Raw genomic sequence first — 21504 nt, 5'->3', positions numbered from 1 at the left:
CACAACCTCTCTGGGCAACTTGGTCCAGTGTCTCATCACCCTCACAGTAAAGAATTTCTTCCTAATATCTAATCTAAATCTACTCTCTTTCAGTTTAAAGCCATTACCCCTTGACCTGTCACTACACTCCCTGATAAACAATCCCTCACCAGCTTTCCTGAAGGCCCCCTTCAGGTACTGGAAGGCCACAATTAGGTCTCCCCGGAGCCTTCTCCTCTCCAGGCTGAACAATCCCAGCTCTCTCAGCCTGTCCTCAGAGGAGAGGTGCTCCAGCCCTCTGATCAGCTTCGTGGCCCTCCTCTGGACTTGCTTCAACTGCTTCATGTCCTTCTTATGCTGGAGGCTCCAGAGCTGGATGCAGTACTCCAGGTGGGGTCTCATGAGAGCAGAGGGGCAGAATCACCTCCCTGGTCATGCTTCTTTTGATGCAGCCCAGGACACGGTTGGCTTTCTGGGCTGCAAGTGCGCATTGCTGGCTCATGTTGAGCTTCTCATCAGTCAACATCCCCAAGTCCTTCTCCTGAGGACTGCTCTCAATCCATTCCTTGCCCAGCCTGTAGTCATGCTTGGGATTGGCCTGACCCACATGGAGGACCTTGCACTTGGCCTTGTTGAATTGTATGAGTTTCACACGGGCCCACCTCTCCAGCCTGTCAAGGTCCCTCTGGATGGCATCCCTTCCCTCCAGGGTGTCGACCACACCACGCAGCTTGGTGTCGTCAGCAAACTTGCTGAGGGAGCACTCAATCCCACTGTCCATGTCACCGACAAAGATGTTGAACATTGCTGGTCCCAATACTGACCCCTGAGGAATGTCACTCGTCACCGTTCTCCACTTGGACATCAAGATGTTGACCACAACTCTTTGAGTGCGACCATCCAGCCAAGTCCTGATCCACCAAGTGGTCTCTCCATCGAATCCATGACTCCCCAATTTAGAGACAAGGATGTCATGTGGGACAGTGTCAAATGCTTTGCACAAGTCCAGGTAGATGACGTCAGTTGCCCTTCCCTTATCCACAGACGCTGTAACCCCATCATAGAAGGCCACCAAGTTTGTCGGGCACGGTTCGCCCTTAGTGAAGCCATATTGGCTGTCACCAATCACCTCCTTGTTTTCCATGTGCCTGAGCATAGTCTTCAGGAGGAAAAAATTGTTTGGAAAAAAACCCACATTGTTCTGTCTGCTTTCCTGATTCAGCTCTGATTATTCTGTCTGTTACCCTGCTCCCAGTATCAGGAAACTAACAGATGAGCTTCCAGCTTCTGGCCCAGGGATTTTCAATTACTTGTCCCAAGTGGCTGAAATTTCTTGGAATTAATATTAGTGAAAGCCCTAGTATATCATTAATAGTAAATGAGAAATATTCTTTCTTTTCTCATTGACATGGGAGCCTCAATATCAATGATTAAAGCTGAGGATGCCCCTGGATTAGTAAAGAAAACTTGAGAAAGGATCTGTATAAGAGGGATTGTGGGGAAAAGACAAGAGCTTCCTGTGGCCAGGATAAAATTGATTTTGCTCAATGGAAGAATACTGACACTTATAGTGGCAGTAGGACCCTTAAGTATATTAGGTATGAATATAGTAAAATCCCAGACTATTAAGATTCCTTTAGGCACTTTGGTGCCAAAACATCAAACTCAGAATTCTGTAATCTCTATGGATGGAATACCAGTTGAAGGGTCCAGCACTTCTCTATTACATGCTGTGCTCAAATTAGTTAAAAGTGCCTTAACTCATGTATGACAATATCGTATTAGCCCTGAAGCTTCGCAACTGCTCTTATTCAGGATTTAGAATAAAGGTGTATTCAGAAAACTCATTCCCCATGTAACTCCCCCATGTAAGCCTAATGGTACCTGGTGTTTAACAGTAGATTATTGTAAATAGAATGAAAATACTGGACACTTACATGCTGCTGTCCTTTCCATTACAAATCTTTTTGGTTTGCTTTAGAACAAACCAAAGATGGCTGTTTTGGATATAAAGGATATGTTTTTCATTGCCCCATTGCAACCTGAATATCAAGAGAGCTTTGCCTTTACCTGGGGTGGAATACAGTGCACTTTTACATGTTTACTTCAAGGATTCAAACATAGCCCTACATTGCCAGTTCAGGCTTTAGCTAAGGGATTAGAACAAGTCCCACAGGAACCAGGGATATCAATATATAGATGACATTCTAGTTGGAGGGGATTCCCCCAATAATGTCCAAATAATGAGTGATTACATTCTAGACCATCTGGAAAACAAGGAGATTATTATTCCTGAAGCAAAATGACAAGCACCTAGCCAAAAAGTTCAATTTTTAGGCATAACCTGGTAAGGTGGCAGACAGTGTATTCCCTCTGATACCTTACAGCAAATATCTGAAGAAGGAGCTCTGACAAGTCTTAGGAACTTTAGGATTCTGGCGAGCACATATTCCAGAATTTAGTATAATTGCTCAACCCTTATATAATTTGTTTAAAAAATGTGCTACCTGGGAATGGACAGTTATTCATGAAGAAGCATTTTGTTTATTAATATGCAACGTTTCAGAACATCATGCTATGGGCCCAGTAATACTGGGAGTCCCTTTTAGTCTACATATAGAACTCTCAGAAAAAGAATATCAATGAGGATTGTGTCAACGAGTTCCTGATAAAGCCCAATTAACTCCTATATGATTTGAATCAAAGGGGTAGCAAGGTTCCCAAGTGCAATATTCACCTTGGGAAAAATCATTACTGGCTACTTACACAGCCCTGTTAGATACTGAATCCATTACATTAGACACACCCTTAGAAATTCAAACCCCGTTCCCTATTCTTAAAGAAATTAGAGAATCTACTCCTGTTCCACAGGGAATTACACACTCCAGTACAATTCAGAAAATGGTAATGTACATAGCACATCATGACTGGGTTGAGTGGAAACCTGGTCTTACAGGGAAATTAACAATGGCAAGGGGATGCTGAACAACCCCTTGATATGCCACCCTCAGATATCCATTCAAGATATACCACCCCTACCTGATTTACACAAAGATCTGAGGGTTGATCTGATGTTTGGTTCACAGATGAATCAGCACAAAGCTTTAAAGGGAAATGGAATGGCAGAGCTGCCCTCTTGCCACATTCCGAGAGACCATCTGAAATACAGGAAACAGAGGGGTCAGCTCAGTTGGCTGAGCTCCAGGCAGCAGTGCTACCTGCCGAGCAGGGTGCCGGCACAATATATACTGGTTTCTATGTCATATGGGCTGGGGCCGTTCAGTGGCTCCTATACTGGGAAGCTGAAGGATGGAAAGCTAAAGAAAAAGAAGTTTGAGGAAAGGAACCATGGGGAACAAACTATATCTAATAGCTCAAGCAAAACCAGATAATGGGAATCCATTTAAACTAGGGCATGTATCAGCACTAGGGTACAGATTTAGGATCCAGACGGAATTCTGAAGCAGATATTTTATCTGAAGATCCTAAGAAAGGCAATTATATTGATCTTTTAAAAATATTTTTTTTTCTCTCCACTTCTGTATTGGGTTTACATGGCAAGATTTTGGTAGCGGGGTGGGGGGGGAGGGCTGCAGGGGTGGCTTCTGTGAGAAGATGCCAGAAGCTGCTCCCATGTCGTACGGAGCCAGTTGCAGCTGGCTCCAAGATGGACCCACCACTGGCCAAAGCTGAGCCAATCATCAGCAATGTTCGTAGTGCCTCTGTGTTTATTTAAGAAAGGGCAAAAAACAATGTGCAACAGCAGCTGCAAGAGAGGAGTAAGAATATGTGAGAGAACCAACTATGCAGATACCAAGGTCAGTGAAGGAGGAGCCGGAGCAAAAATTCCTGTGCAGCCCGTAGTGAAGACCATGGTGAGGCAGATTGTCCCCCTGCAGCCCATGGAGGGCCACAGGGGAGCAGATATCCACCCTGCAGCCCATGGAGGGCCCCACAATGGAGCAAGTGGATGTGCACTGAAGGAAGCTGTGACACCATGGCAAGTCTGCCCTGGAGCAGTCTCCTGGCAGGATCTATGGCCCATGAAGAGGAGCCCACACAGGACCAGGATTTCTGGCAGGACTTGTGACTCTGTTGGGGAGCCATGCTAGAGCAGTCCATTCCTGAAGGACTGCACCCTGTGGAAAGGACCCATGCTGGAGTAGTTCTTAAAGAACTGCAGCTTGTGGGAAGGACTGTATCTCATGAGAGGGACCCCATGCTGGAGCAGGGGAAGAGCATGAGGAGGAAGGAGCAGCAGAGAGAAAGTTTTATGTACTGTCACTGGACACCACTGAAAAGAGTCTGGCTCCATCTTTGTTCAGCAATTTTCCTCTTTTAACTAGTTGTGGTGGGTTGACCCTGGCTGAGGGCCAGGTGCCCACCAAAGCCACTCTATCACTCCCCTCTTTCATTAGACAGGGGAGAAAAGGTACAATGAAAAAAAAAACTTACGGGTCGAGATAAGGACAGGGAGAGATCATTCTCTAATTATCATCACGAGCAAAACAGACCGAACTTAGAGAGGGAATTCATCTTATTTATTACTAAGCAAAACAGAGTAGAGGAATGAGAAATAAAACCAAGTCTTAAAAACACCTCCCCCCACCCCTCCCATCTTCCCGGGCTCAACTTCACTCCCGGCTTCAACCTCCGCCCCCCTCAGCGGCACAGGGGGATGGGGAGTGGGGGTTACGGTCAGTTCATCACACGGTGTTTCTGCCGCTTCGTCATCCTCAGGGGGAGGACTCCTCTCATCATTCCCCTGCTCCAGCATGGAGTCCCTCTCACGGGAGACAGTCCTTCACGGCCTTCTCCAACGTGAGTCTCCTCCACGGGGTGCAGACCTTCAGGAGCAAACTGCTCCAGCGTGGGTCCCCCACGGGGTCACAAGTCCTGTCAGCAAACCTGCTCTGGCGTGGGCTCCTCTCTCCACAGGTCCACAGGTCCTGCCAGGAGCTTGCTCCAGCGCGGGCTTCCCACGGGGTCACAGCCTCCTTCAGGTGTCTCCACCTGCTCCGGCGTGGGGTCCTCCACGGGCTGCAGGTGGAATCGCTACACCCCCTCATCCTCCCTCCATGGGCTGCAGGGGAACAGCCTGCTTCACCATGGTCTTCACCACGGGCTGCAGGGGGATCTTGCTCCGGCGCCTGGAGCACCTCCTCCCCCTCCTTCTGCACCGACCTTGGTGTCTGCAGATGTTCTTACATCTTCTCACTCCTCTCTCTGGCTGCAAAAGCACTCTCTAACTGTTTTTCTCTTTCTTAAATATGTTATCACAGAGGCGCTGATTGGCTTGGCCTTGGCCAGCGGCGGGTCCGTCTTGGAGCCGGCTGGCATTGGCTCTGTCAGACACAGGGGAAGCTTCTAGCAGCTTCTCACAGAAGCCACCCCTGTAGCCCCCCCGCTGCCAAAACCTTGCCACACAAAACCAACACACTAGTCCACCTTTATGGTCCTCAAATCAACTGCTAAGCAAAGTGGACCACCACTGATGAAGGTGTCCAGTATCTGAGGGAATTAGCAGTGGTGGAGGTGGTCTACAGTGACCTGGACAACAACCAGGACTCCAATGATCCAGAAGACATCCAGTGCATGTGGTCTATGTGGTGGAAGTCTGTATGGAGCTCACTGTCATACCCCAACACCCTGGCGATAGCGGACTGGGCAGATATCAAGGCACCAACCATGAATAGACTGGCCTGACAGCTCTGACAATTCAAGGACAATCTCTCCCCTCTGCTCCTGCTATGGGCCTCTCAGCTGTGGAGAGACTGTCCCGCCAGTTACAGCAACTTAAAGAGAATGTGGAGAATATCTCTTCATCCATGCCCCTACAGGCCAGCATCTCAGCTATCAAGAGTGCCATATAGAGTTGGCCTTTCCCTGATCAAAGGAAAGGGAACTGTGGGCACATGCCACATACCACCATGTGGTTCTATCTGTGCAACCCTGAGGAGGACATGAGGAGGTGGGATGGTGCACCTACCTCGGACCTGGAAGACAATATATGTGAATTGTGAAGAAAAACAGATTAAAAATGGTCCATCCAGAAAGATTACTGCTCCAATTGCTATTGAGCTGGAACTCCAATATGAACTGGAGTCAAAGACAACCAAGTGGTATGCTACAATTGACATTGCCAATGCATTTTTCTCAATTCTTTTGCCAGTAGAGTGCAGGCCACAGTTTGCTTTCATGTGGAAGGCTGTCCAATACACCTGGAAACAACTGCCCCAGGGGTGGAAGCACAGTCCTACCATTTTCTATGGACTGATACAGACTGCACTGGAACAAGGCGAAGCCCCTGAATACCGGCAATACATTAATGACATCATTGTGTGTGGCAACACAGCATAGGAAGTCTTTGAGAAGGGAAAAAGGATAACTCAGATCCTTCTGAAAGCTGGTTTTGCCATTAAAACAAAAGCAAGGTCAAAGGACCTGCACAAAAGATCCAGTTCTTGGGAATAAAATGGCAAGGTGGGTGTCATCACACCCCTATGGATGTGATCAATAAGATAACAGCCATGTCCCCATGAGCTAACAAAAACAAAACACAAGCTTTTCTAGGCATTGTGGGATTCTGGAGAATGCATATTCCAGGTTACAGTTAGCTTGTGAGCCCTCTCTATTGAGTGACCCAAAAGAAGAACTATTTCAAGTTGGGTCCTGACCAGTGACAAGTCTTTGAACAGATCAAACAGGAGAGAGTTTGCGTGGTAGCCCTTGGGCCCATCTGTACAGGACCATCTGTGCAAAATGTGCTCTACGTTGCAGCCAGGGAGCATGGTCTCACCTGGAGCCTCTGGCAGAAAACATCTGGAGAGACTCAAAATCAACCTCTAGGGCTTTGGAGCTGGGAGTATAGAGGATCTGAGGCCTGCTACACTCTGACTGAAAAAAGAGTAGCAGCATATGAGGCGGTTCAAGCCACTTCAGAAGTTGTTGGTAGAGAAGCACAGCTCCTCTTGGCACCTTGATTGCCTGTGCTGCACTGGATGTTCAAAGGAAGGATCCTCTCTATTCATCATGCAACCAGAACTACATGGAGTAAGAGGGTAGTGTTGATCACACAACAGGCTCAAATGGGGAACCCCAATCGCCCAGGAGTCCTAGAAAAGATTATAGACTGGCCAGAAGGTAGAGATTTCAGAGTATCACCCGAGGAGATGACTCATGCCTGTCCCGATCCAATGTCAGGGAGGTTTCGATACGATCCCAAGAGCGAGATTAAGACACAAACAAGGTCAAATGCCGTATACCAGAAACAATTTTCTTATGAAAAGAGTAAAAAAAGAAAAGATAAAGGTAACCGATAAGAGCAATAGGACAGGGCAGAAAAGAAAGGCAGAAAACAAAGCAAGACTCCAGGATAGAACCGCAAGAATAGTCACCGCCACAGATCCATGGTGTCTCGGGGGGGGGGGGCAAATCTCTTGTTCTGTGACGGTGGACAAAGACGTGGGTCCACAGCATCTCGTGGACGAAGGCACCGGTCCACAGTGTCCCGTGGGCAAAGGTGTGGGTCGACAGCGTCTCGGGGGCCCATCTTGGGAGAGTCCAAATCTCTTGTTCTGCGGCAGTGGGCGAAGGTGCACCACCCTCATCTTGGCAGTCCCCTTTTATACTGGTGGCCATCTTCACAATGGCACGTATGACACGGCTCCACGTTCCTGCACATGCGTACACACTTCTTGCAGTTCCAGCCCCGTTCTTCACGTGACTGTTATCTGACTCGGTGGCTCATGACCCCGCAAGGTTGAAAGTCTCTACGACCCGACCCGGCAATAGTCCTTATGACCTGGCAATTGTCCTTACCACCTGCAATCACCCTTATCGTCCTTATCGCACTCAGTAGCTGGAGGGGTTTCCTGCTTGAGCAAAGCAATCTTTGAGACAAAAGTTCTTACAGACCCATTTCTCACAATGCCCAAGAGGCCCCACTGTATAAGAAGTTACCAGTAAATGAGAAAAAATATGCTCTGTTTACTGATGGGCCCTGTCATATTGTGGGAAACTGTTGGAGGTGGAAAACTGCTGTGTGGAGTCCCACAAGACAAATCGCAGAAACTGTTGGAGGAAAAGGCAAATTGAATTAGTTTGCAGAACTGAAAGCCATCCATCTCACCCAAGATATCGCAGTATGAGAAAAGTGGCCAGTTCTCTATCTCTATACTGACTCATGGATGGTGGTGAATACCTTGTGGGGGTGGGTACAGCAATGGAAAAAGGACCAATTGGCAACACAGAGGTAAACCCATCTGGGCTGCTGCACTGTGGCAAGGCATTGCTGCCCAAGTAGGAAACCATTTTTGTAAAGGTCCGCCATGCAGATGCTCACATGTCTAAGAGTCGTGCCACTGAAGAACATCAAAACAATTAGCAAGTAGACCAGGCTGCCAGAAATTAAGTGGCTCAGGTGGACCTGGACTGGGAATGTAAGGATTCATAGCTTGGTGAGCCCAAGAAATATTGGGACATCTAGAGATAGATACAACATACTGATGAGCTCATGATTGAGGGATGGACTTGACTATCCACATCATCACACAGATTATTCATGAATGCAAAACATGCCATAAGCAAGCCAAGTGGATAAAGCCTCTCTGGCATGGAAGATGGTGGCTGCGATATCAATATGAGAAGGATTGGCAGATCAATTATATCACACTGCTGCAAACCCACCAAGGCAAGTGTCATGTGCTTACCAGGGTGAAGGTGACCACTGGATGATTGGAAACATAACCTGGAAGTAATACCAACACCCAAAACAATATCCTGGGCATTGAAAACCAAGTTTGGTGGTGGGACAGTACCCCAGAAAGAACTGAGTCAGACAATGGGACTAATTTCCAAAACAACCTATAGACACATGGGCCAAGGAGCATGGAATTGACTGGGTGTACCACACGCCCTATAATTTACCAGCATCTAGGAAGATTGAACGATGTATTGGACTGTTAAAAAACATACTGAGAGAAATGTGCTGGGACATTCAAGCACTGGGAAGCAAATTTAGCAGAAGCTGCTTGGCTGGTTAATACTAGAGGCTCTGCTAACCCACCTGGCCTTGTCCAAACAGAACCCCTACATGCTGTAGAAGGAGATAAGGTCCGCATATTACACATAAAGAACTGTCTGGGAAAGACAGTCTCGATTATTCCTTCCTCGGGAAAAGGCAAACTCATTTGTGGGATTGCTTTCACTCAAGGACCTGGGTGTACTTGGTGGGTAATGCAGGAGGATGGGGAAATCCCATGTGTACCTCAGGGAGATTTAACCTTGAGGGAAAATAACCCATGATTTGAGTTATGTATTCTAGGAATTACTACAGCGGGAATCACCTGAACAAATGGAGGATTAGCCTCTCAAGAAGCTGGAAAAGTGCAGCAGTGATCTAACCTGAGCTGGCTTTGGCATTGGCACCCAGTAACTCAGCACAACATGCTGCCTCTCCTGTCCTGAGCGACCACCATAACAGATGGACTAAATGAACTCAATGGACATTTGATGGACATTTTATGGATGTTTTACAGGGGTGCCCATAGACTAAGGGAATGATATCTGTGTATAAGTCAAAGGACTGCAAGGAGGATGGCAGTTAATGAAGATGTATTAGATAGTGTAGGACCTGGGCATGACGCAAATGGTATGGAATAAGGGGCGGAGGCTATACTACGTCTGGCTGGGATGGAGTTAATTTTCTTCATCGCCTATATGGTACTGTGCTTCGTATTTGTGACTAAAACACCGGTGCTATTTTATTCTTGTCTTCAAAGGAAAGAGTAATCTTATCCCAAAATTTGGTCAACAATTCAAAAGAGGGAGTATTTGAATTTAAGTCTCTCTCTTCTTCATATTCCAGAATGCTGGAAAAGATGAGATGCAATTTACAAGTTGAAGATCCTAAAGTACATAGACAGCCTTCTATCTGTGCCCAGTAGGACCTCTTCCACTATTTTGCGCAAAGTAATTTTCCAGAAGACTCTTAACTCTGAAAACAGGCTGCTCCAGGGATGGATCTGGGACAAAGCCACAGGAACAGATTAATGCAAATGGGACACAGTGAAGAGACAGAAAGTCAGGCTCAGGATGCAAGGACCCGAAAGCTCTATAGGGCAGATTTGCTGTCAGCATATATAGGGAGTTAAGCTTTAAAGAAGCCTCAAACCCTAAGTTTTCAATACTCACAGTGAAACCACATCACAATCTGCATCTCAGATTAGCTGTGGCACAAATTCTTCTTCTAAAATGGATTTTTACCTGCTTGAAAACAAATAATAGACTTTGAATGGGATAGGACTCCCCAAGTACCACTGAGCGTTGAGATGAAGCCTTCCTTACATGTTGTTAATCACCTTGCAAAAAGGAAGCTACACATGGGACAGGACCAACCATAATCTGGCCCAGGGATTAAAGGATTATTGCTTCACAACTGAGCATTAATCTCTCCTTATAGCTATGGCAGAGAGCCTAGTAAAAAGCCATCAGTTAATTCATTTGCCATTATACCTTACTGGAGGCTGCTTTCTCACTGCTATCCCAATAGTGAGAAAGATCAAATAGTTTTTTGACATTTATTTCTGCTCATTTATCCTGTCAAGTAGCCATTCAAGATTAATGGCTAATCTCAGTCACCAAAAAACACAAATAAGATAGTTAAAAAAAATAAACTTGAAATCACATTGATTATTTCTAAAATGTTTATCAGAGATATAATCAGATAGCTTATGGAAAAGTGGAAATATATTTGAAAGCAGAATCCATGGGATTCAAATTTCTTTCTTTGTCAGCACTGTGCAGACTTTCCCTTGTTCATTATTGATCTCAGTGGAAAAAAGTCATCAGCACCATTTTGCTTTGCAGTTTGGATCCAGTACTGAATGCAGAGGTTTTTACTCTATAGAGCAACATCTCAACATAAAGTGGGAAGTGAAAGATATTTGAGGGAGATGACTGAATGCATCACAAATTTCCTACAGTGCATTTTTTAGCACTTATCATGAATTTTCCTTCCTTCCTTCCACACTACTATATTCTATAAATCTCAGGCAATTCAGATGTCCCTTTTCACACTCTTTCAGATTATCTGTAAGAGTGTAACTAACATTATTTTTGAACTGTAAAAATTCTGAAATTGGAGCACATGAGGTTAATTTAGGCCATTTGCCTACATAATTAGATTATTTTTTAAATATGAGACGTTCCATGTGTCAAACTAATTCTATGGAAGCCAAAATACTATGCATCTTCCTCCATATACACTCCTGTTTTTTTTAATATGAAATTAAGGACCAGCAGAATGTTGTTTGGATTTATAGCAGTAGAGATCATTGTTCATCCCAGGCAATAATTTGTTAAGGGCAGCCACAGCCTCCAGTAACTCCAGCCCAGGACTTCCTCCTTCCCAGTCACTGGGGCCCAGCCTGGTTCACCTGGGTTCTCTGCCCAAGCTGAGGGACATGACTGCTGCTTTCCCATTTGCAGGTTCAATCAGTAGCAAAGATGAACGCATATCCCAGAGGACACTGACACAGCCGGTTACACAGACTGCCACAGCCAAGGCACTGTCTTCAACAGCACCTACATACAGGACCCACATAAACCAAACATAGATAGCCAAGTCCCTTTCCTCCTCTTCGGCTGGTAGAGGTAGAAGGTCACTAGTGAAGGCACACACACAACACTCTATAGATTCACAAACGCATGCACATTCACAGATCCCTTGAGTATGGCACAACCCTCTCTGTCCATCCACTATCCTTGCCCAGATCCCAGGCCCTCTTCTGTTACCTACCTCACAGGTTCCTATTAAATGGCTAGTCCACCTTGAAGTTTGCTAGGGAATTACACACACCCACACACATCAGGTTTGGGGAAGATACACTCGACTCACACAGGCTCTGACTCACAGTCCTGCTCCAGCTGCTGGTGCTGAGCCCCTCATTCACCTCACTCATGCTGATCCTTCATAATGGCTGGTTTTTGGGGGACATCCCCCCCCCATTCCCACCCCAGTGACTGGAGATTAAAGACCCTCACTCACTCCAGTAGCTGGCCTTGAGACATTCACTCACTCCAGTAACTGGCACCACAGGCCAGGGGTGTCTACACCATGGCCTGACTCCAGTAGCTGGCATCCAGTCCACTTACACCAGTTGCCAAAGTAGTTGGCACCCCAGGTGCAAAGTCTGCAAGACCCTCCCAAGATCCAGAAAGCTATGGCCCATCAACTACTGATGCTAGGACCCTCACTTACTCCAGTAGCTGACACCACAGGTTGCAGGGGGCCTACATGCCCAGTCTGACTCCAGTAGCTGGCACAAAATTCCACTCACACACACAGAGGTCTCACCAGTAGCCGGCACTTAGTCCTTGCAGCACACATACACACAAGATAGAGAGTGAGATTGCACAGAGGGATAGTTAAGAAAAGATTTAATAAGATATAAGAAGATAGGACAGACTGCGGAGATCAGGCGCAGGGCTCAGCCAGATAAGCATGCTGACAGGCCCCACTTTACATGAGACCAGCCCCTTTTATACTCCTTTCTGTCTAGTCCCCCTTTGTTCCTGCTTGCTCCCCCTTTCCCCTGCATATTGCTTCATGGGTTTGTAGATTCCTGCACCCCTTCCCACCTGGATGTCCGGGATCCCCCCGATTTACAATATTATCAGTTGCAAAGTCCAGGTTGATCTTCTTGGAAATGGTACCTGTGGTTTCTTGGTAGGCCATCAATTAGTGTGACTGGTGAGGTTTGTTTCTTGTCATTGTCTCCATATTTGTTTTGTCAGGTCTGTGTCTCTGCATATTTTGTTTCTGATTTCCCCCTTTTTCTCTTAGGTTCCCAACTGAGAAGGTCCCCAATAAGATAACCTTAATGGAATAAACATTCTTACACTCTCACATGCCCTCATCAATTTTTGTGCCTGACCAGGTTTGGTTCTCATCACTGCCTCCCTTATCATTTGTCCTCAGGTTTCCATCCCTGGTATGTTCTTGTTTATGGCTTTCTCCTTTTCTTATTATTCCTTTTTGCATTGAAAAAGGTCACTGACCAGATACCCTTAAAGCAGACATTCCCTTCCACATAACCTTATATTATTAATCTTAGATTTTATTCTCTTTGGTAAAGTCTAAAGGCCTGTTTCTATTATGTAGTTAGCATTTCTTTCATTCTCTTGGAATTAGCTCTCATTCTCAGTTCCCAATTCAGTTGTTATTGGATCTATATATGTTTGTTTTCCTACCATCAGAAATTCTGAATCAACCAAGTTAGCTTTTCCATCTCAGTTTCTCAAAAAACTACATGATAATTCTCACTTTCTGTTTTATTCTTTCAACATGTCAGTAGACAATAAACTGAGCCTCTCTAACAAGAGAACTTTGAATGAGGCAGAGTGAATATTTTTTGAAAGCAGCAAATTTAGAATGGGTGTACAAAACCTGAGATTTGTGAGGATCCCCAGGAAGACAGTTTCATCTTTCTCCAATGAAATGTGTGGTAACGTAGCAAAAATAGTCACTTGCATAACTTGCTGTTGCCATCCTTCTTAACACTTTTGAGAATGATCTCTGAATCATATCATAGATTTGTTTTGTACTGCTTCTGCTATTAACATTGTTTGCTGTTATAGCTTAAAAGGTTGCTTTGTTTTCTAATTCATTAAATTCATAAGAATTTGTTAGATACCTGCTTTTCTAAGTTCAAAATGGCTAGAAGTCAGTACTGTAAACCCCAATTAATTAGAACTTCTATGGAAAACACAGCAAATCATTCCCAGCACATGATTCCATTTGTAGATCAAAATGTTCATAAGGATAATTTAAGAAGACATCCCACAGTCCAGTTCAAAGATGAGTATATACCACACGTAGATAGTTCCGCAGAACTAAAAATCAGCAGTCCAAACTCTTCTTGTGCAAAATGCATAAGGATCTTCTATTTCCTTTTATATATTTAAAGGATTAGATGCCCTTTCAGAGCTGTCTTCCACACAAATGTTATTAGACATTGTAAAAAATAAAACAGTCCTCTCCCCTCCCAAAATAGTGGCTGTCTATGTAAACTTCCATTGATTTAACTTGAATGTGCATTTAAAGTAGCGTAAAGTGTGCTTTAAGTTGTGGTGATTATCTTAATTTATTAACAAAAATATGCCTCTCAAATGTCAGGTCTAGGTGGAGCACAATAAAGAAAAAAACAAAAGAAGGTTGCTCAAATTGAAGTGCATAGATGTCAGTATTCATTACCAGAGTCGGCTTTGAACAGGGTAGTCTGGTGTAGAGACCTGAGTAACAGTGTGGCACCAGAAAGCATGGAGATGTTCAAAAAAGGACTTGTATTCAACAGAGTTGGACTTTCACAAGTAAATTTAAGGATTAATTGGAGAAAAAAAAAGCCAAAATATATAGGTATTTTAACTGGCAGACTACAAAAGCCGTTTACATTTTTTGTACAACTGAAGTTATGTAAATCATGACAATGATTTAAGAAAAGGGACATGCAGCAGTAATTAACATCCAAATAGAATAATAAAGTGTTACATATATACCAGCTTATTGATACTGGTGGGACCTCAGCTACATTATGTTGTACATATATTGCTGCTGTACTCCAAATTTGGAAGAAGAATTGAGGAATTCAGAGCAGTAAAATAGTAAAATGGGAAGAGTAAAGCCTGAAAGCTTAGAAGCCTGATAATTTTTTCCAGGTTGCCCTTCCTTAAAAACCACAGAATGGTTGAGGTTGGAAGGAACCATTTGGAAGTCATCTAGTCCACACACTCACCACCCCCCCACGCAGGGTCATCTGGAGCTGGTTGCCCAGGACCATGTCCAGACAGCTTTCCAAGGAGGGAGACTCCACAACCTCTCTGGGCAACCTGTTCCAGTGCTCAAGTCACCCTCACAGTAAAAAAAGGGTTTCTTGATGTTGAGCCAGAAACTCCTGTGTTTCACTTAGTGCTCATTGGCTTTTGACCTGTCACTGGACACTACTGAGAAGAGCCTGGCTCCCTCTTCTTCATTCTCTCCCATGAAGTATTTGTACATATTGATGAGAAACCCCTTCAAGTCTTCTCTTCCTCAGGCTAAACAGTCCCAACTCTTCTCAGTGTGACCAGTACCCCTTGCTCCTGACCCCTGGTAACATGGTTAGCACAACTAATGACATTTTATAAGGTAAACAGCCATTCTCTGTGACTGAGCTGGTCATGTATCAGTCCCCTTTCCCCTCCTCATCAGGCCTTGAAGGTCCTGCACACCAGGCTGATTTCTTCTCCCCTTCCCTATTGGCCTCCAGGTTTCTGGGCACCAGGCAGACTTCTTCCCTCCTTACTGGCCTTGAAGGTCCCAGGCACCTGGCCAACCAGGTTGTGATGATCCTAACACAGAACAGTATACCAGCACACAGAGCACTATCTATAAAATCAAGCAGTTACAAGTTAAGTCCCAAGTGGGACTTGGACTGGAACTGCTGATGGACAGCAAAACCTGTGATCCTCTGGTGATCAGGGATGCCTCCACTGTCATCTGCTTCTTCCGAGGATTGAGTGACTCATATTCTTTTACATATTTCAAGTCTAGATTATGATTGTTATATTGATATGGCAAGTCATGTATTAAGATTTGACCTGAACTGCAGAGAGTGCAGGTAATTAGAAACCATAAGCTAAGTTGTGCAATAAAATTCTATGCTATGCTACTTATAAAATTGTGCTACACTGATTCTGCTTATTAAAAATCCTGTGCTACTCTGATCATAAGATCCTATGCTAATCATAAAATTCTGCTAAAAAAATAAAGCTTTAATTGTAACTACAACTTAGTGTCATCATCATTCTGCCAAGGATCCCCAAAAGAACCTATCTGTCCCCATAGAGCCAGGTGACAGCCTCTCCTCATAGGAGAGAAGCTCCAGTCCTTTAATCATCTTCTTGGCCCTTCACTAGACTGTCTCCAGTATGTCCATGTCTCTCTTGTACTGGAGAGCCTAGAACTGGACATGGTACTTCAGATGCAGCCTCATCAATGCTGAATAAAGGGGAAGGATCACCTCTCTTGTCCTTCTGGCAACAATATCCTAATGCAGCCCAGGATACTGTTAGTCGCCTTTGCCACAAGGGCACATTTCTGGCTCATGTTCAGCCTGACATCCACCAGGACACCCTCCATTCCATCAGTCCTTTTCTGCAGAGCTACTTTCCAGCCAGTCAGCCCCCATCATGTACTGGTGCATGGGGTTGTTCCTTTGAACTTCCCCTTGTTGAACTTCATGAAGTTCCTATCAGTCCATTTCTCCAGCCTGTTGAGGTCCTTCTGGATTGCAGCAAAACCTTCTGGTGTATCAGCCACTCCTCCCAGTTTTGCATCATTTGTGAACTTGCTGAGGGTGCAGTCCTTTCCACTGTCCAGGGATGTTGGTAACTTGGTGCCAAAAATATATTTTGGGGTACCCATATAAGGTTTTCCCCTCTATAATCAGGGAAAAGGGAAGAATAAGGAAAATCTCATCATTTCAATATTCAAAGTCAGGCTTGGTAATTTACCTTTAACGACATAAAATAATTAAGTATTCATGCATTAGTATGAAGAACTTATGTGTCTTAAGGAAATTCACAGCATTGTGGTATTATTCTCTTCACTGCTCATCACCTCTAGGTTTAGATAAATTCTACTTATCTTTTTTTTTAATTTAGTAAGTAAAATAACATTCAAATTTTAGTTAAGCACATTAATTCAAAGCAGACAAATGTATCAACTAAACACTGACAAACACTTCTACTTTTCCCCTCTGCTGAACTACTGCTAACAGTGTGAGCTATAGCGTGTTCTGGAAATAAGAGGCTCCCTCATAGCATTGCATAAACCCCTGAGGAGGAATTTTTCTGCTTTTGGTGAAATACAATTTAAGCATTATGCTTTACCTCAGTCAAATTCCATCTTATTGACATTCTTTCTTACTTGGCAAGAAAAAGAAAAAAAGTTTTAACTTCACAAGCAAACTTATTTCATAGGGGAAAGTATTATACCAGCATACATGGCTCAACTTTAAAATACTAAGTCCTTTTTAATTAAAATACTGAAGAAACTGCTTCTTCACAGTCTGAAGTCACATCACTACATTTTGCTCATGAGAATAAAATTTACAGTCATGAATTGCACATAAAGGATTTATTTTAAATGTTTTAAGGATAGAGTTACATCATAATTATAAAAATTACTTACAGAATTAAGTAACAGATTTAAAGTGTTCATACTTCTAAATGCAGAGAAATAAAATAAAAATAATGAAATCGAGCTCTAAAGATGAAGTCATTACCTAATTTTAAAATGTGATCACGAAGACCTTTGAACTATACACATACCAAGAACCATCCAAATTGCACTAATGATGTAAAATACAAAAACCACAACATTTTCAAGGAACCAGAAACTGCTTTTACCATAATTCTTTTTCCCTGAAGCAACTGTAATCCATTTTATCTGAAGATAAGCCTCCATTTTTAAATAATTCATTTAAAGAAGGCTTATACCTATTGCAATAAATAGGTATAATAAATTTTCCCCAAAGTATTTCAGTCGTTATGTAGTCCAACTTAGTTTAAAGTTTGGCACTCAAAAGAAAAAAAAATGTAGTGTTTTACTTATCGATTCTGATTTTATTTATTCTTGAACAGAATACGTGGTCCCTTCAAATGCTGTATGACACATACAACTGGAAAATTACCTTCCGTTGGCACTATGTTCGCCTCACCAGTGCATTTAATCCTACTACCAACCATTCAAACAGCACAATAAGCAAATTCACAAAAAACTGAACACAAAATAAAAACAGAATGAAACCCAAACCTAAACATTATATCATGCAACTTCATTTTGTTACATTGAACATTCTAACCTTCTAAGCATGCAAAAAAGGATGGTCTGCATTTAAGTTTGTTTTTTTTTCTTTTTTTCCTTTTTAAAGGTTTTACATGGCAGCCTGACATCATGCACACACACAATATACAACAATACTACAGCAGGTAAATGAGAGAGGCCAATAACTTTTATACAAAGATCCATGGCTTGTGCCATCACACGCCCAATGATAAATTTGGAAAGCAATGTTGAACCCCTAGAACAAGGGACCAACATGTAGTTACTAGGGTAATGCAAGCACTGCATGCAGATCTGAAACATGAGCCTAAAACAAAGCCCAAAGCAGATGACAGGGAGTGGAATTAGTCTCAAGTCTCAAAAAGGTGGTTTAAGCTATTAAAAAAAACAATCACAAAACCACCCCTCCCCAATCTTAAGAAAAAAGATGAAAAGAAAAAACCCATGCAACAGACAACGGGGACATCTAAAAACAACCATCAATTTGACAATGTAGAGATTATATTCTAATTAGCAAAATATGTGGTGTTTTGAGTGGCTTGCATAAAACCCACAAATGCAAACCTAATGCTAAAAATGTTCCAGTAGACCTAAACCTCAAATATTTCAAAACAAATCTTGAATTCCTTAGATGTAAAGCCGCAAATTCATGTATTTTGTGTGTAATCAATACACTCATTCTTGTGCCACAAATATCAACTTGGGCTCATGGAGCCAGGCTCAGCTTTGAGATTTACATGCAGGACTCTTAAGAGTCAGTAGAAAGCACATAACAGATCTGCAGGATGAAAGCACTGTGTTGCAAATCTGCTCACTTTGTTCAAAACACAATGAAAATTTATTGACTCAGGTACTTAGTGCTTAAAGACTGGATTGAGAAACTGTGAACTGAAAGACAATAGCCTGCCTTTGGTTGCCAATGATGAAATACAGGACATAATGCAATATAGTAGCAAGGGACAAAGAATTAAGATACCATATTTATACAGTATTACCATTTAACAACATAATGAGGCACAAGCCTTAAGGCTAAAATATGAAATCAGGTCAAAACAAATGGACAGAAAGGGGCTTAAACCACTGAGTCTTTGATATCAAGAATACTCACAATAGAGGTCAGACCTCTGATCTCTGATTAACAGTACCTCTCCTGCATCCTTCCACTAACAGCATAAGGTTGGATATCTATGTATTCCTTCTTTCTATCTATCAATAGTGTTGACTATATTCACATTCTTCACATACTGTATTTCTGTGAAGCAGTGCTTTGAAGCTTGTAGCTCTGCTTTAACATGACAATTTTGTTGCTGTGCTGATCCTTGTTACAATTCTGATGCTTTTAAAAGTTGCTACACTTAAAAAACAACAAATACCCTAACCTTGATTTACAACTATCTTGCAAGATTAAAACTGTGAAAGGATTCTGCTGTTGTGGGCTGCTATTTACATCCACAATCTAATGCAGATGACTGAACCACTGAGACTGTCTATAGCTCCCATTAGATAGTACACCACTGGCATGCAGAACTCTAGTGTTCATAGAATGAAATTCATGTTAACAGCATACCTCAAAGCAAGAACACCACAAAAGGCAACAACAGGTTTAAACTGTAGATTTGTCTGGACACTCCTTACGTGGAAAAGCCAGAAAAAGAATACATTGAGAAGATGCCTTCTTGAACCAAAATGGTTAAAAACAATAGCAAAAACCAAAACAAAGCAAAGGAATACAGCAGACTGAGCAGAAGGCAACAAATGCTTCTCCTTGTCTAAAGGAGGTCTTCAGTGTAAAAGGACCCCCCACCTCCTTAAGATTGTATTTACCGTGTAAAAGATTAACTACTATTAGGTTTCTAAGTCCACACACAAACATCCAGGTTGCTAGGTTCTGATATTAAATGAGAGACTACTGATTGCCAATGTGTAGTCTAAAGTCTTCTTAAGTAGCATATATACTGTTAAACTTGTGGCACCAAGCACTTAGGTTCTGCTAAGAAATGTGTATAACAAAACAGAGTACAACATTTAGGATTAAAGGCAGCTTTGTTGTGTGTATTTTACTGGTTCCTACAACTTGCAAACACAGGTCCTTAACCTGCATTTTCTAATTAATTGGTTATACAGATTAAATATATTTTTATAGTTTAAAGCCTTTTCACTGAAAGGTGCATAAGTCAAACACTTGATATCCTACTGCCCTGTGACTAGTAAAAATGCAGAAGTGTTTCCATATACTGCAAGTTCTTAAAAAGCTTAATTTGAAATAAAGTGTAGAAACAGTAGATTGATGTTACTTGCATTAGGCACTCCTTACTGCTGCACAAACTGTTTAAACTTTTCAGAAGAGTCACCTCTGTCCCAACCCAGAAAACAAGGACTGTCAGTAGCCAAGAAATTAAATTTAATGTTACAAAAGAAGGCATATCTAAAATAGCAAACAATACTTGCATGTAGCAATTGAACAGGTGAGTGCAAGGTTGAAGAAAAAGTTAAAATCTATGAAAAAATCTAGATTACAATACTAGATTGACTTCACACAGCTTGAATTTGTAGCTGTTCTTTGCTTTTAACTCCCTCCCGCCCAAATATAACAACTTCCTTCAAGAAAAGGAGTTGTCTTATGCAAAATGTGTCACATTCACATAAATTTGTATTATTCAGAACAAAACAGTTTTGCTGGCAGAGATTGTGGGTTCGCAGGGACATTTAAGCTTTCATTTAACTGAAAAACAGTCAAGTCTTTGTGTCTACAAATTTTACATTTAATAGTTCCACAAATTTGGCAGAAGTTCATGATGACGTCTAGGATGTCTTCACCAAATCATAGACATAAATATGGAAATCATCATCAAACTTGATGAAATAGACAGATGGTTTGGCTTCAACTTGATGAATGACCATGCCAGTCCGTTTTGAGCCATCTTCTTTGGCATATTCCACTTGTTTGCCTACCAGGCTGTCCACAACTTCACCTGGTTCCCGTTCTGCAGGAGGTGAATCATCTGTAATATGAAAATACAATGTACTTTGGTCAGTATTTATGGATTTTTTTTCCAATATAAAAAACTGCAGAGCCTTCTTTAAAAGTTAAGAAACAATCACAAGTTTAAAATGCAGAATATGTCTAAAACAAATGGAGTTGTTCAGACAAGCACCTAACTATTGCCATGCTTCTAGAAAGTACAGTCAGAGAATTATTTTTTTTTTTTTTTGGTAATACTATCTTCAATTTTATGAAGTAAAAAATAGCACTTCAATTGGTTAGAAAAGTAAATCTTTTGACATGAAGGTTTATACACCAGTTACAGAACATGTTTGTAGACAATTCAAATTAAGCCCCCAGCAGAACAAGGCACTGAGTCTCTTTAACAGAAAGGCATGTGTGCTAGAACTCCCTCTCCCCATGTGCTTTATCCAAAATGTCAATGCAAACATGTCATTGCATCAAAACCACATCTTCCAAGCTAAGTGTAACCTCCTTAATCAATAATGCTGTTAAAAAGGGCTTTTGATTTCACACTAGAATGGATATTGTTGGGAAGTCTAACTATATTCTTTGCTTTTCTAGCAAAATCTACCCAGAAGTATCCTTAAGGACACAATTCACATTGTCTGTAAAAGAACCAGATTCAGGAAAG

The 21504-nt window shown here is 42.6% G+C and overlaps 1 protein-coding gene and 1 long non-coding RNA gene across 6 annotated transcripts in view; one reads left to right on the top strand and one right to left on the bottom strand.

Moving 5' to 3' along the window:
- LOC142599267 (uncharacterized) overlaps positions 1–21504 on the top strand; it is a 675914-nt gene that overhangs the window by 459518 nt on the left and 194892 nt on the right. The gene's annotated exons all lie outside the window — the stretch shown is intronic.
- LOC142599196 (spindlin-Z-like) overlaps positions 17035–21504 on the bottom strand; it is a 130363-nt gene continuing 125893 nt past the window's right edge. For all 5 annotated transcript variants that reach the window (XM_075739101.1, XM_075739097.1, XM_075739096.1 and 2 more), the window contains one exon: positions 17035–20868. In XM_075739101.1, the coding sequence (XP_075595216.1) occupies positions 20669–20868 (200 nt within the window). In that variant the 3' untranslated portion in view covers positions 17035–20668. The remainder of the gene's footprint in view (positions 20869–21504) is intronic.

This window comes from Balearica regulorum, chromosome W (genome assembly GCF_011004875.1).
Source record: "Balearica regulorum gibbericeps isolate bBalReg1 chromosome W, bBalReg1.pri, whole genome shotgun sequence".
Lineage (NCBI taxonomy): Eukaryota > Metazoa > Chordata > Aves > Gruiformes > Gruidae > Balearica > Balearica regulorum.
This window is presented reverse-complemented; position numbering and strand designations above follow the sequence as displayed.